This window comes from Haliotis asinina, chromosome 1 (genome assembly GCF_037392515.1).
Source record: "Haliotis asinina isolate JCU_RB_2024 chromosome 1, JCU_Hal_asi_v2, whole genome shotgun sequence".
In the NCBI taxonomy this organism is placed as follows: domain Eukaryota; kingdom Metazoa; phylum Mollusca; class Gastropoda; order Lepetellida; family Haliotidae; genus Haliotis; species Haliotis asinina.
In genome coordinates this window covers 63,776,658-63,791,069 of record NC_090280.1, presented here as the reverse complement: position 1 = coordinate 63,791,069, position 14,412 = coordinate 63,776,658, and the positions used below count along the sequence as shown (strand labels likewise).

General features: G+C 38.1%; 1 protein-coding gene across 1 annotated transcript; it reads right to left on the bottom strand.

Moving 5' to 3' along the window:
- Positions 1-4,230: 4,230 nt before the first annotated feature.
- Positions 4,231-10,330, bottom strand: LOC137274442 (probable glutamate receptor). Its single transcript, XM_067807624.1, has 9 exons — positions 10,178-10,330; positions 9,822-9,956; positions 9,505-9,693; positions 9,145-9,248; positions 8,483-8,567; positions 8,065-8,389; positions 5,162-5,379; positions 4,692-4,957; positions 4,231-4,435 (listed from the first exon to the last, which is right to left on the bottom strand). The coding sequence occupies exons 1-9, from the start codon at positions 10,328-10,330 to the stop codon at positions 4,231-4,233; spliced, it is 1,680 nt and encodes a 559-aa protein (XP_067663725.1).
- Positions 10,331-14,412: the final 4,082 nt, after the last annotated feature.

The following is a 14,412-nucleotide window of genomic DNA, read 5'->3' as shown; positions in this document are numbered from 1 at the left end:
CTTCGAAAAATGTATTTATGGGTACGTTTGCTTGTTGTTTAAAGCCGCACTTAGCAATATTCCACCTATATAACTGCGGTCTGTAAAGAATCGAGTCTATAACTAATCCAGTGATCAGCAGAATGAGCAGCGATGTACGGAGTTAAGATACGGCTGACCACCCGATTCCGTTCGTCGCCTCTTATGACAAGCACGGGTTGGTGAAGACTACCCGGATCTTCTGGTGTTGATTGGTCTTGATGTTTGACCGATATATGATTGTCCACAGTTGCAGTCAGTTTTGTAAACCACACCCTTTGGGTTTTGTTTTCCTTTGTTGGTGTGATTGCATCCGTTGGCCTGCAGTAGGCTGTTCAGAGAACGGGAACGTGATGTGTATATCCGCTTGTTGCTGGAAGAGTCGTTTGGTTTGGTGTGAGGTCTTGACAATGTAGGGGACAGATAGTTTGGTTCTGGTTCTGGCCTTGCATGCATGGTTAATGTTTTGAGGGCTGATACGATGGTCCCGTTGACTAATTGACGTAGGGAATCATTGAGGTTTATGAACACTGCTTTAAGATGTTGTAGTTCTTCTTCGCGATTTTGCTCTCCTGGTGAGTGTAGATATATATATTCATTCATTCTTCACCTTTGGTGGATGGTTGGACTGGTAGTGCACATACTGGTTAGTGTGTGTCGGCCGGCATGCGGTAAACTGTGGTCTGGTTGGTTTTTGTTCTTTATGTTGTGGTTAAGTTTTGTTTAAGTTTGGGGGATTATTTATTGGGGGAGGCTGCAATCGTCGTGTGTCAAGCCACAATATCCCTTGGTTTCCTCACATTCAGTTCACAGGGACTGGAATGTTTTGTTCGTAAGCTTGATATTTTATGATAAAGTATCAAACCGGTGATTGACAAAGATTAACGCAAGTGGGATAGGTGACAGGTGTGATCCAAGCCGGATAGCCTGACCACGTGAAACCGTTAACATAGGTTGCTGCCAGTTCGTACCCAGGTGAGTGGAATGCCATACAAACTTCTCCTGAAAGGTATGGTTCCTAGATACTGTTTTGCACAAGAAGATCGGCTCATATGATCGATGACACTTTTGGCAATATTCTAGTATGTAAAACGTCGGGGAACATCAGTGTGTTTCAGTGTATTTAAGCGATTTAGGCAATCGTTTCAAACATAGACAGAGTCGCATTACAGTGACATCGTTTCAAACATAGACAGAGTCGCATTACAGTGACATCGTTTCAAACATAGACAGAGTCGCATTACTGTGACATCGTTTCAAACATAGACAGAGTCGCATTACAGTGACATCGTTTCAAACATAGACAGAGTCGCATTACTGTGGCATCGTTCCAAACATAGACAGAGTCGCATTACTGAGACATCGTTCCAAACATAGACAGAGTCGCATTACTGTGACATCGTTTCAAACATAGACAGAGTCGCATTACTGTGACATCGTTCCAAACATAGACAGAGTCGCATTACTGTGACATCGTTTCAAACATAGACAGAGTCGCATTACTGTGACATCGTTCCAAACATAGACAGAGTCGCATTACTGTGACATCGTTTCAAACATAGACAGAGTCGCATTACAGTGACATCGTTCCAAACATAGACAGAGTCGCATTACTGTGACATCGTTTCAAACATAGACAGAGTCGCATTACAGTATGTTCTGTTTATATGTGTGCCACGTTTACATAGAAGTAGTAACTATTTAGAGTGACATGCGCACCGGAAATGTATCACATACAGTAAATTGGTGCATCACTGGGAGAATGTCGTCTTTAGATAATTATTGTTGTATGTAATTTAAATTTTGCACAAACATCAAAACGATCCACGAAGTTATCCACCGAATGTGTGTAAATGGTAAGATCAACTACAAACAATCGTCGTCTTGTCCTTTGACTTCATCCTGGGCACAGTAGGAGCAGAATGGTGAGTGGGTGTTTATGTTGCTTTTAGCAATATTTTAATGAAATAGAAACGGTGTCAACAGCAATGGGACTGACGTATTATAACCACGTGGAGAATGGAACCTGATTTTCTGTCGTGAAGGGCAAACTCTTTAACCACTAAGCTACCTAGCAGCTCCCATAAGGCGGGAAACAATTTGGTTGAAGCAAAGGTGTATACCATAGCCTTAGATGAGACAAGTAAACATGAGCTGCGATCAAAGCCTTCATATTAAGCTTTTAACAATAACACCATACATATACTGCCAGATGGCTGTGTACCTAGTACCTATTCAAGCTACTGCCTCATGGTCGGGAAGTCAGGTATCTGGTCAGCATTTTACCTACGATCCTACCCGAAACGCCAACAGATAAATTGTAGAATAATGCACACTGTCAGTAAGAGTAATGTACTCAAGATCAGTTTCACCTTCATTAATCGATTTATTTTATGTCGGACACATAGTTAAAATATGCGTATTGAATGTATATGTACATTTACAATGCAACGTTAATGCACTGACAAAAGCTCACGTCCATGGGATTACCTCTGTGTATAGTACATGATGTGAATCCTACAATCGTCTCTTTTGAGAGTGTTGTTGACATCTTGTTTTGTTTGCAATTCAGTTGGATCATCGTGCATTTCTCAAAGCAGTAATTATTGCAGAGATTTGCACTACTGTATTACATGGATGTTTTAAATATTTTTCTTACGAACATGAGGAGTGTTGTATAACTTTTATTCCATTCGCTGACCAAGATTCTGTCCGAGACAACCAGTTGGTTTTGTACGTTTTAACAATTACCCTGACCTCATCCACCCTTTCGGAAACAGTTTTTCGTAGTGATGTAAAGCTTAAACATGAAACTTAAACCTGAACACAGAAAGGGCGTTGGTATAACTCTAATAAATAAGTATTAATATTAATATCCCACTCTTGACCAAACTGAGAACATAATTATATTTTGATGTAATCTGTAATCTGAATCAGAATGAGGATTCATTCAACAGTCTGGTTTGTTTAATCCAATTACTCACGTCGTGATAAAGGTTATAGTGCACTTGGGAGTAAATTTCCCCACTGGAATGACTGTGTTCTTAAATGAAACCATAGAAACGCGGAGTGAGTGAGTTGAAAGTCACTTCGTCAATACTTCAGCCATACCCTGACTAAAACAAGTTATAATTTGACCATAAATACATGTAAATTATAAAAACCTGTCCACGAAGGACAGTTAAGCTAGCTATATAATTCGCAGCTGAAGATAGATCACCGTTCTAGGGACCATGAGGAATTACAGTAACTTTGCTACCTGCATGGACCCTAACTGGATTTACGCCAGATGTTAACGATTGTAGACAAATCTAGTGTTAGGTTAAAATAGCATATGTCCAACTAATGTGGTAGGTTTAAATTGTCCTTGAATGTTTTGCGGAGTTTGGCAAATATGCAGCTATTTATTTTTCACTGAGAAGGCCACCCGGATCTGCTAAGAATAACGTACATTTATCAAAGAGGAAGTGGTGGTAATATGAAATTTCTCTCTGTATTAGCACGCATGGACACACAGATACGCGGGTGCACAACAAGTGCGGAAACACGTCGCTGTACAGCAACCTCAAATTCCACATTAAACATCATTGGATAAGAACCAGTAAGACCGTAAGGTATACTAAGTGCAATGAAGAATAAAATGTGCAAAGATATATGCACGATCTAAACTAGAACTTCCTACTTTGTAAGTGAATCTTGTCTCATTATGAATCGTCATCATTATGCCTAGGTTGTGCGAAGCAGGAATCGAGGAATGAGTGACTTTGATTTTAAGCCGCGTTTGGCAACATTCCACTATCATTACGGCTGGTCGCCTACAACGAAACAATATGAGACAAGCTGTAGTTCTGTAGACGGCAATTGTCTTTAGGGAGTATAAAAGGGAGATATGGTTGCCGAGGCAAAGTATCAGTTAATAAATGTATACAGATTAGAAGGTGGTTGATTGTACATCGTGTTAGAAAATGCATACAGATTAAAAGGGCGTTAATGTGCAATATGTTGCAGATTACACATGCATATCTATAGTCTCAGAATCTTTGCCTATTTAACTGAAAATAGTCAGTGGTTAGATTAACACTCTCGGATACCCTTTAGCATGTCACCGAAGACCTGGTATTGACGCAATGTCTACTTTGGTATGCTCCGACGGATAACTTCTAATATGTCTATGTTCAACAGTAACAGTAGTGACTACGGCCGATTTTACAATCAGCTTTTGATGCAGTAGTTGCGGAAACATTCCAGTCCTAATATTACACAAGCGAACGTAATTCCTGACACACACATGACCCATACACTCCGCAAGTTACTTATGTCTATCTTCGTCCTTGCTGGTACGTATTCCTCACGCTGTGTGTTGTACCACTTTTGTGTCAATGCTTCCAATACACCGTTATCATACAGACGAATGAGTCTGAAAACAGAGACACTTAAATTTGTCATAGTGTTGATTCATATCAGATTCAATATGTGTTTGCGTTTACGGGAGTATGAATCTTACTATTTTGTAATTTTGTTTATGTCAATTTGTCCGTGTTCATAATTTCATAATCATTGACAGAACACAATGAAGAACACAATTAGTATGACAAATGGAAACTATCTGCACGTGCCTATATATCGGTGGGTAATAACATTACACCAATAGAACTTATATCATTAGAACTTACTTGTCTGAAAATAGTTCTGCAAGAGGTGAATTGAGTGGAAACGGGAGACTGAGATAATTCGGACCAGTCCTACATTTCATCCTTCGTAAGTTATTAATTGAAGTTTCCATGTTATCAATAGTGACTGAACCGGTTATCAATGCGTAGTAGCCAGACTGTAGGAGCATCTTGTAGTGACGATCTTCATCCAGAGAGTTTCGGATGTTTGCAGATCGCGTGGCCAACACCTTTGTCCAGATTTTCTTACCAACACTGTCATTAGCATTCTGAAAAGACGTCGGAAAATACATTTATTGGATACCAGCTCATATAAGTTGGTTGTGGATATAGGATCTTAGTGTTCCATCCGTGACATCAAATTACATTCACATAAAACCCCACTGCGAGTCTTACGCGCGTGTGTGCCTCTCCCATCTGTTTGACAAGGAGTCAACGTGGCCACATCGTTTACAACCATTGACGGTACTAACCTTGTACATTTCTTCATAAGATGATCCTTTACGAATGATTATCTTGAAGTCTTCATTTCCAGCAAGCTGGTCCATCGTAGTAAAAGGTATTTTTTCTTTCACCACTGATATAATTGCAACCAGGTTACCTGTATATACTGCAACAATGGTGATGCAAAATATCCACCAGCTGGCGTAGAGTATGCGGCCAGATATGTTCCGTGGGAGATGCAGGGAACCTGTGAAGGCAGTGTTTCTTTTGGTTAAATTTGCTGCTCAAACGGATTCAAAAGCATTTGACACTTTCATATTACTGCATATATTTCTTTTTAAAAAATCGTAAGTTATTTAACTGATTTTGAGTGGTGTATTTGTTAGTATTTTGGGAAATTCAACAGTTACTAATATTTGGCAACATGCATATGTATTTCGGCCGAGGTGGCTACATGAAATCAGGTTACAAGGTTACTGGATATCCTATCCTTTTTCCTGTCGTCTCACAAATATAAGAGGAGGGCAGTTTAAGAATGCCCGACATAAAACAAACTATCAATGCTGAAATAACTGCATGGTTTAAAAGAATATTTTTAACGATTCCAAATTGACTGCCAGTGTTCCTACAATTTTCACAGAACAAACAAGATATCCTGCTGAAGTAAGAAACATTTAGTGCTTTCGAAAGATGCACTTTTAGCCTGGGGTTTCTATACGTCAATGAAAAGTGAAAACGTTGTTCATTGCAATGATATTCTGTCGCAATGTTTATGTCACAATAAACATATTCTATTAAATAGATTAAATGTGTACCAACATTGAGCTAAAATAGGTATAATAAAAGTAAATCACTTGCTAGATACGGATGGAACAATCGCTACATAACAAAAAAAGATGAGCAAACTAGAAATCATTTAAAAACCAACTTCTTATAGTAGGCAAGTCCAGAAAGAGCAGTCAAACAATATTATAAAACAAACAACATACCATTTGGAGAAAAAACCCTTGAATTACCATTTATTCCATATTACATAGAAGACATCGTTAAAACTAAGAAAGGCTGGAGGCTATATATAGCTATAAAAAGAAATGGGAAGATGGACTTGAAACAAATATAAGTGAAAAAGAATGGAAATCACATCAAAAGAATATATTTCGAGCTCATACAAATTTAGATTTTAGATTCCTAATGTAGGTTCCCATATTCTTTAGTGCTTTGAATCTTGTCATTAAACCTACTTTTAAGATGGGTATGTAGAGAGTAGGTCATGCTCTTTATGTAAAAATGCATCAGAAAGCGGAATTCATCTCTTTTGCGACTGTCCAAAAATCTAAATTTCCTAACTGAATAAGAACAAAACAGATATGACATTGAATACCGATAAAAAGAAAATCATATTAGGATTCTCTGAAAAAGTAAACGATGTCCTTAATCTCCTGATAACAGTTGGTAAATTTACTCTTCTTAAAAGACAAACATATACTTGTACACCAAACTTAGATATGATCAGAAATGAAACATAAAAAGTGTTACAGTACAATATCAAGAGAACACATGCCATCTCTTCATGTAATTGTACCACATTTGTTGTAATATGTGTGCCAAACTATGTAGACAGATGTGTGGTAACATTTGAATGTTGTCTAATGTTATGTTTTTGTACCTAAAATAAGAGATAAATAAAAACATAAACATCTTTTGGCCGATGTGTGGCTACATGAAATCAGGTTACAAGGTTCTTGGATATTCTATCCGTTTTCCTGTCGTCTCTGCGTGTTTCAAATATACCAGTGCTAGAATGTGGCTTCTGTTGCAGTTTTATGCCAACAAAATGCTACGATGTATACTCCATAGTCTCGGCTTAAAATTGGACATTAATACCTGTTAAACATACCCATTTTATTTATCACACTAATATGGCATGTACCTACACTTCCAATATCTAATTAAACCCCTGAACTGTTATACATGGATGACGCATTGTGTTGCGTAAAATATCGCATCTAAAATAAATATACGGTATCATATTCAAGAAAATATATTTTAAGAATCAATAACATACATTTATGTTTCATTTTCCAGCTAAAAAGGCCTCAGGATCATATATCAGTTATTCAGAGATATGGTCGTATGTGGACTTTTCCCGTCATGCGTTGTATAGATGTCCTCTTAATAAGTAGATACTTTCTGGTAAACGACTTTGCGCTAATATTACATCAAAATAAACATCCCACGATACTACACTGGAAAAATTCAATCTTGTGGCTTACCGTAGTTATAAGAGATTGTTGCATGGTGTTCTCATGTTATATTTACATGTGCAAGTTTTCACTTCTGCGGCAGATACCCGGAGATAGTTAATGTTAAGACCATTCCAGGAAAAAGAAGCCTGTAACGTCATTTGAAGCAAACAAGACTCGTCTAAATGCATTTTGCTCTAGTATGCCAATCCATTTTACACATACAGGTAATAGAAGAAGCGATTCGAACACTTGTGATGATACTCTCTGAGACTGAATCCCAATCCAAAAGTCAATTACTTTCGAGGTGTGAGAGACGTTCCTTTGGTGCGTGGTAGGCTCGCTGACCTTTTCTCAAAGACTGTATGATTCAGTCACTAAAGGTAACGATACTATAAGAGAATGCATCAGTATTTGTGAGTTTATCATAAGCATATGCTAATGATGTGTATTTTTATCGATCTGTTTTAAAATCAGATTTTTGTCAGATGTGGACAGGGTTTTGCCGCATTTAAACGTATTAAGTAATTCTAAGGGCAGCAGTTTGCACAAATTTAGAAAAATCACCCAATTATTTAACCATACTACCCAGTACTTCAGAGTTATTAAAACTTTATATGTTTCCGAACATTAAACCAACGATAATTCCTCAAAGCTTGACTGCAAACACTGTCCCCAAATCTGATTACCTTGAAAAAGCGGAACACGAACAGCCGCCATGACATGGTTCGATGTTGATGGAGGACATGCAGGAAACTTGGCAGTCTCAGTGTGCTCTCCAATCCTGTATCGTTCCAGCAATATGTACAGTCCTATGCACCATGCCATTGTCAGCAGTCCGCATACATACACTTCCCACTTAAAGACAGACACCAACAACGTCCAGTGGTTGTCATTAGCTGACAGTTTCCTATGGACGACTTCACATTCGGATTTGTAGAGAACAGAAGAAAATGCGAAGGACTTGCTTCTCTTGAGATTTATTCCGAAAGGTATGCCAGAGAGGTCCACCTCCTGGAAAACAAACAAGGTGAAAATGACTGACTGGGTAACGTTCCAGTGGATCTACACATGCAATCTGATCGAGTCAGTACATTCCCTCCTTACATTTCGTTCTACCATACCAAGTAGACCGCTCCATGTTTCTTTCAATTCACCCCAAGACTGGTCAGGTGGTTCGATCAGTTCATATCTGAAGTTAAATAGAAAGATATCAGTTATCGAAAATAGCAGAAACTTGATGAAAGTGACTTGACGTGACAGTGAAAGGGGACTGGACAGTATTTAAGAAAATTGCTACTAATTCAAATGTTTATTTTTCGATGCACACGTCATTAGCCCAGTTGTTTTGAATCTATGGTGATATTGGCAATAAAACATTAACAAGATCCTTGGAGATTCAGGTTGGATTTGGCCCATGTTTGTCGTCAGAAGCTATGCTACTGAGACTGGGTGGTCGGATTCGATGACTTGGTTGATACATCGTATCTCAGTTACATGGATCGACGCTCACAATGTTGGTCACTGGATTGTCTGGTCCCGATTCGATTATTTACAGATCAATGCCATGTAGTTGCAATATTGTCGAGTGTAGCGTTAAACAACACATTGACATACGAATAGGAAATAAACGTTACGTGCATCATATTATTGACCACCGGATTCAGTTATTTACAGACCAATGTTATGTAACTGGAATATTGGGTTAAACAACAAACAAACACACAGACAAAAGAATAACAAATAAAATTGTTATTTATAAGACGTACGTAAAATTGAGATAGTCACCAAGGCTGTCAAATAGATCTTTGCAGACATGAGTGTACACAATGGACCCATTTGCTGAAGCTGTTTTCATGCAAAATTGTTCCCACTGCAGACAAGAAGAGTACATAACATGATAATTCAATTTGTATTCTAAAACCAGTTCGTTATGTTCATCTTTTAACCAAACACACGAGAAAATTTGCGGCTGCAGATTTGGATAGGTTTCTTCTTGGAGACATTGTTTCATGTGAATCCATTTGATTGAATTGTTCAGTATAATTATACAGGGTGTAACAACCCTGTAATGCTATACAAAATATCAGAAAGCATTTAAACACGTAGCTATGGTTGCAGTTATTCACCTCCAAGATACCAATTTTCAGTTTTCTTCCATTCAACATGTATGCAGTATTGGGAAAGAGTGGACCTTCAAATTCAGGCCATATGTCCCTGTTATTTGTTATGTGGCCAAGTGGTGACCATATTCGACCTTTTGGCTTCCATAAGAGGGTACTGATTTTCACAATGGAACTCCTGGGTATACACTTTTCCTGAAAACACAAGTAAAACACTTCTTATAGAAAACAAATAATGTTCAATGTTGTCATATCTGTCAATGGTGGTTGCTAAGATCGTTCAATGTCCGGTTCATATCAGATTACCTCTTATAGTATAATACCTTGACTGCTATCGCTATATTGTCCAGATCAGTATGTACTTCTGATAACAATGGCGGGTCCACTGTGAAGAAAAGCCATTTCGAAAAATGACGCAGCAGCATTCTTTGTCCGTGTTCCTTGTCTTTTCTGGAGGCCTGTGACAGATAGAAGAGATCATGAATGTATAATAACCACAAAACGAAACTGTATTCTGTGAATTAACATTAGAAGCACATGTGTACATATCTAAGCAATTGTATACAATTCTATACTTCAGTGGTTTGGGGGATATAGACGTGGAAGACGCTAGTGATGTCCATCTTATGAACCAGGTATTATAAAATATCTCAATAATATTGTAAGTCGTTAAACTTACGATGTCTGTTATGCTTGACAAGCAGTTGTCAATGCCGTCACAGAAGACGACAAAGTTGAACAATTTGCGAAGAATGTTGATTCGGTTCTTCTTGAGAGTTTCCTCCATTAAGGCAGTCAGACTCTGTTCAAAGGTGTGCCTTTGGAAGAACATGACAGTTACACCATGCTGTGCTGTCCACTCCTCAATAATGTCATACGTATCTCTTCCTCCTAGAAAATGGCAATGAGAGAAAAAAGAGGAAAATTATCTGCACATAGAGTGAACGAAATTGCCCCTGATAATGAACACAATGATATGCAATCAAAGATAACATAATGTTTTGTTTAGTCAAGAAATAAGTCTTCAGCTTTTTAAGGACCAAGAAACATTAACTTACTCATCAATGTATCTCCAACAAAACTTAAGGATGAGCCCGGATGGAGAGACATCATGTTTAATAGGTGATGCAATTCATTTTTTCCAAATACTAGTCCCGAAGACACTGTAAAGAAATAATTGATGAAATATCTTTTTCACTTGCAGCTGGAAAAAGGAAGTCTTTCATTATGTTTCAGTTTGTTTCAGTTATGTTCAGTTTGTATAACCACTGTACCTCCTTCAACAGTTCTTGAATATCATCGCGGATGTATTAAATGTGAGTATCTTAATATTCATACAATTTGAGGTGCTAAGGTTAGAAATTGTCATATGAACAATCAAAAATCATATTAGCATGTCTTTTAATAATGTAGATACATACCAAATAGTTTATACCCATAACTTAAAGTATAGTGGCAAGAGTATAAAATTTCAATCAAACGGAGCAATGTTATGAAACATTATCTAATTATGCACACTATATATCTTCGCTAGACAAGGGGCGAACAATAGACACATATAAGCGAATTATTCCAACATTACATCATGCAATATTATACTTTAACAATATCAAACAGGAAAGCGATTATTGAACCATTGTGTTTCTACAAACCTGTCAAGTTTTCGAAACGAGTCCACGAGCAGCCAACAAAAAGGACATGACCAGATACGTACAAGTAAACGTGAACAACGTCCATAGATCTGGGTGTCATTACAATATTCAGAAAAATGTCCAGATAAACAGGCGTACTGCAGGAAATAAACGAATAGTTCGGTTAATTAGACGCTTTTGTCATCTCGTGCGCCGTTTCTTGTTCTCAATTGCTGGGTAAATATGTATTCGAGTAAAACTACAGGAACAGAGATACAAGTCAGTAAACATTGTCCGTTCCTGCCAGGCCTGCAGCTGCGTTCAATACTTTATCATGGTGTTTTGTGAGGTATTCCTTATTCAGCAAAATCCATTATTCAAGGTTAGCATGATATACCATATCGGTTTTCGAAGGCAAAGTTCAAAACACACTAACCGATGTTTTCAACAACCCATTGGAATTGTTGGCACGACCAAACACACAAAGGACACCGGCAAAGAAGTAAGCATTGTACATTCTGCACGAGCTGTCGTGTGCCTTCATTGCCCATCATTCTGGGCATATTTTTCAAACAAAGTTCCAAAAGTCAAGCATAATTGTTTGAATATGGACCTCGATCTAACTATATCTTAATACTCTATTCTGCTTCAGACTGGTTCACTCAGCTTGCACCAGGACTATTAGAGACGACCGTCGTCATCACAAACGCATGCAATTGCAACTTTATGTCTGTACATGTCAGGGCTTGCAAAAATAATTCGAATGTTTTCAATATCAATGTATTATCAAGCTTCCAATTGTTGACTTTCTAGTCTTGCCGCCATTATTGAGTGAATATGTATTCGCAGGGAACGGAGTCTTCAAACAAGTGCAATCCTGGCGAGCTTCCGCATGTATAGAGTACCTTGTGTTTCTTTTGGGCTGTGTTCCACTCAGGACACAGAAGAATCAGTTATTAAACATAAGCATGATGTCCTTACTATTGTTCAGAAGCACAAAGAGCAGTTGTTTTCAAAGGCATCAACTGGAAGTATTGAAACCGCCATATAAACGTATTCGAAACGTATTCGAGTGTTTTGAAATTGAACATCTTCCGTAGCATATAGTGAAAAACATTTCGTGTCCCGTCGTAACTGATTTGGTAATTATTGATAAGAAGTCACGACACACCAGTTTTTCGAGTATTAATTTTAACAGTATGTGTACACATTTATATATTTACACAGCGCCCAAATCCACATTAGTGCATTCTACAGATAAATCGATAGACAGAGACTATATTGGCTGGCTACATCAGTAATATATCCAGGGGCTCAGGCGTTATGTTATTTGCCTGTTATAGATTTATGGCGTAAGTACTTCTACGCTAATGGTTCTTTGCTTAACACTCTTCTTGCATAATTAGTCCATCAAGGAACACTTGATAACTGAGATTATAATCCACCCATATTTAAATACGGAACATACCTATTGTACCTGCATATCACAGCGATGGAATGGTATTGAGACAGTTCCAATATCTGGCCAGCTGTGTACAATCGAAAGGAAGGCATGCACGTCTTCTTAAACAAGTATTCAGCGTTAAAATAACTATTGAAATCGTGATAGTAAGCGCAATGTATTTCAAAGGGGACAAAACGTGTGCTTTCTCATAAGAACAGGATGCAAGTGTAGATACATGCTTACTTGTCATCGATTCCATGTTTATGTGATGTACACTGACATGTTGAGTGAAACGTTGCGTCATGAAATGACTCGAAACAGATCACTGTTATCAGGCATTTTTGAAAGAAACAATGGCAGGAGGTGGCATTATAACTGTTCTAAAATCTGAAAACATCCAGTCAAAAATGTTAAAGTGTTCATGATAAGTAACACCAGTGGCACAGGATATGCGTATATGTTTCATTCACTTAGTACACCCTGTATTAAATTTTGACTGAAGTTATAACACATGCTTATAGTGTCCTCGGAATTATACGGTGGGTACTCTTTTTGTACAGATGTCGTCTTATCATAAGAATGGTGCTTCTATCTTCTGTTTTCGTCACTACATAGACACAATAGCACATCTCACAAACATAACGAGTGAGTGTGTTCAGTTTAACGCCGTTGTGTAAAGTATTCCACTCTCCAGGGTGTCAGCTTTATGTTGAGATGAAATCCCGTAGCGACACCCGCTGTTTGCAACCAACGAGGATGGACTGGGATCTGGTCCCCTCAGCTGATACAGATTTCAGATGTTTAACACTTTGATTCCAACGATGATGTATTGGGATCTGGTCCCATAAAGAGAGATACAGATCTTTGTCTTCATCACGAAATGGCTGAAACCTTGCCAATGTAAATATAAATATTAACTCATTCACTGAATAGAATATGAAATATTGTACCTATACGGCACAAAACGCACTCCTGTTGACACATAAATGAGGAATTCACAAACACCTTTAACACTATTGGACCCGTGCTGAGTTTGCACATCACATTAATATTCACTCCGGTTCTATAGCCAAAGGTGGATAACTCTAACCTGAGTCCCAAGATTTAAAATATAAAGTAGCTTCATTCTAGAAAACAATAAAGACACTAGAGTAATGCGATCTCATTCCAAAAACAAGGTAAAGAGGCTATTGACTGGTACCATGAATGGCGCTCGGGTTTAAGGGGATGGAACAGGAACTGGCCGGCTCGGGGTCAGTATACTGTGACTGTCTGAGGCTGTCTGAACTTGGGTCAAGACCTCACCAGTTACTTTAGAGTAATGAAAGTTTTGAGTAGCTATGGTTAGCTTATTTCACAACTCTGAACCCTGCATGGTCCGACAGTGAGTCGGGGAACCATTGACAGATGCATACCAGCATATCATTTATGTGGCCTTGACCAATATCAACACCAGTATCAACACAAGAAAAGGTTTGATGTTGATCACTGGATTGTCTGGTCCAGATTTATTTATTCACAGAAAATGGTCTTATGTCAGTGTGTTATTCTCTAAATCCCTCGTTATGTACACCGACACCTTTCAATCATGGGTCTGTATCATGAACCTGCAATGAGCGATTCTGTATAGCTGATATCTTGTATCTGATATTTGTATCATACAATCGTTGTTGTTTTTTCAATTTGCTGAAAAAGGACAGCGAACTTATCACAAACACATGCAAAGTCTAGTCAACAGTTCACCTAAAAACTGAACTTGGGTCAAAATATGTTATTGCTTCAGGCATCATTCGGGAACTTGTACATTTTGAAAACACTGAGCAAGAAACTTTCAGCAAG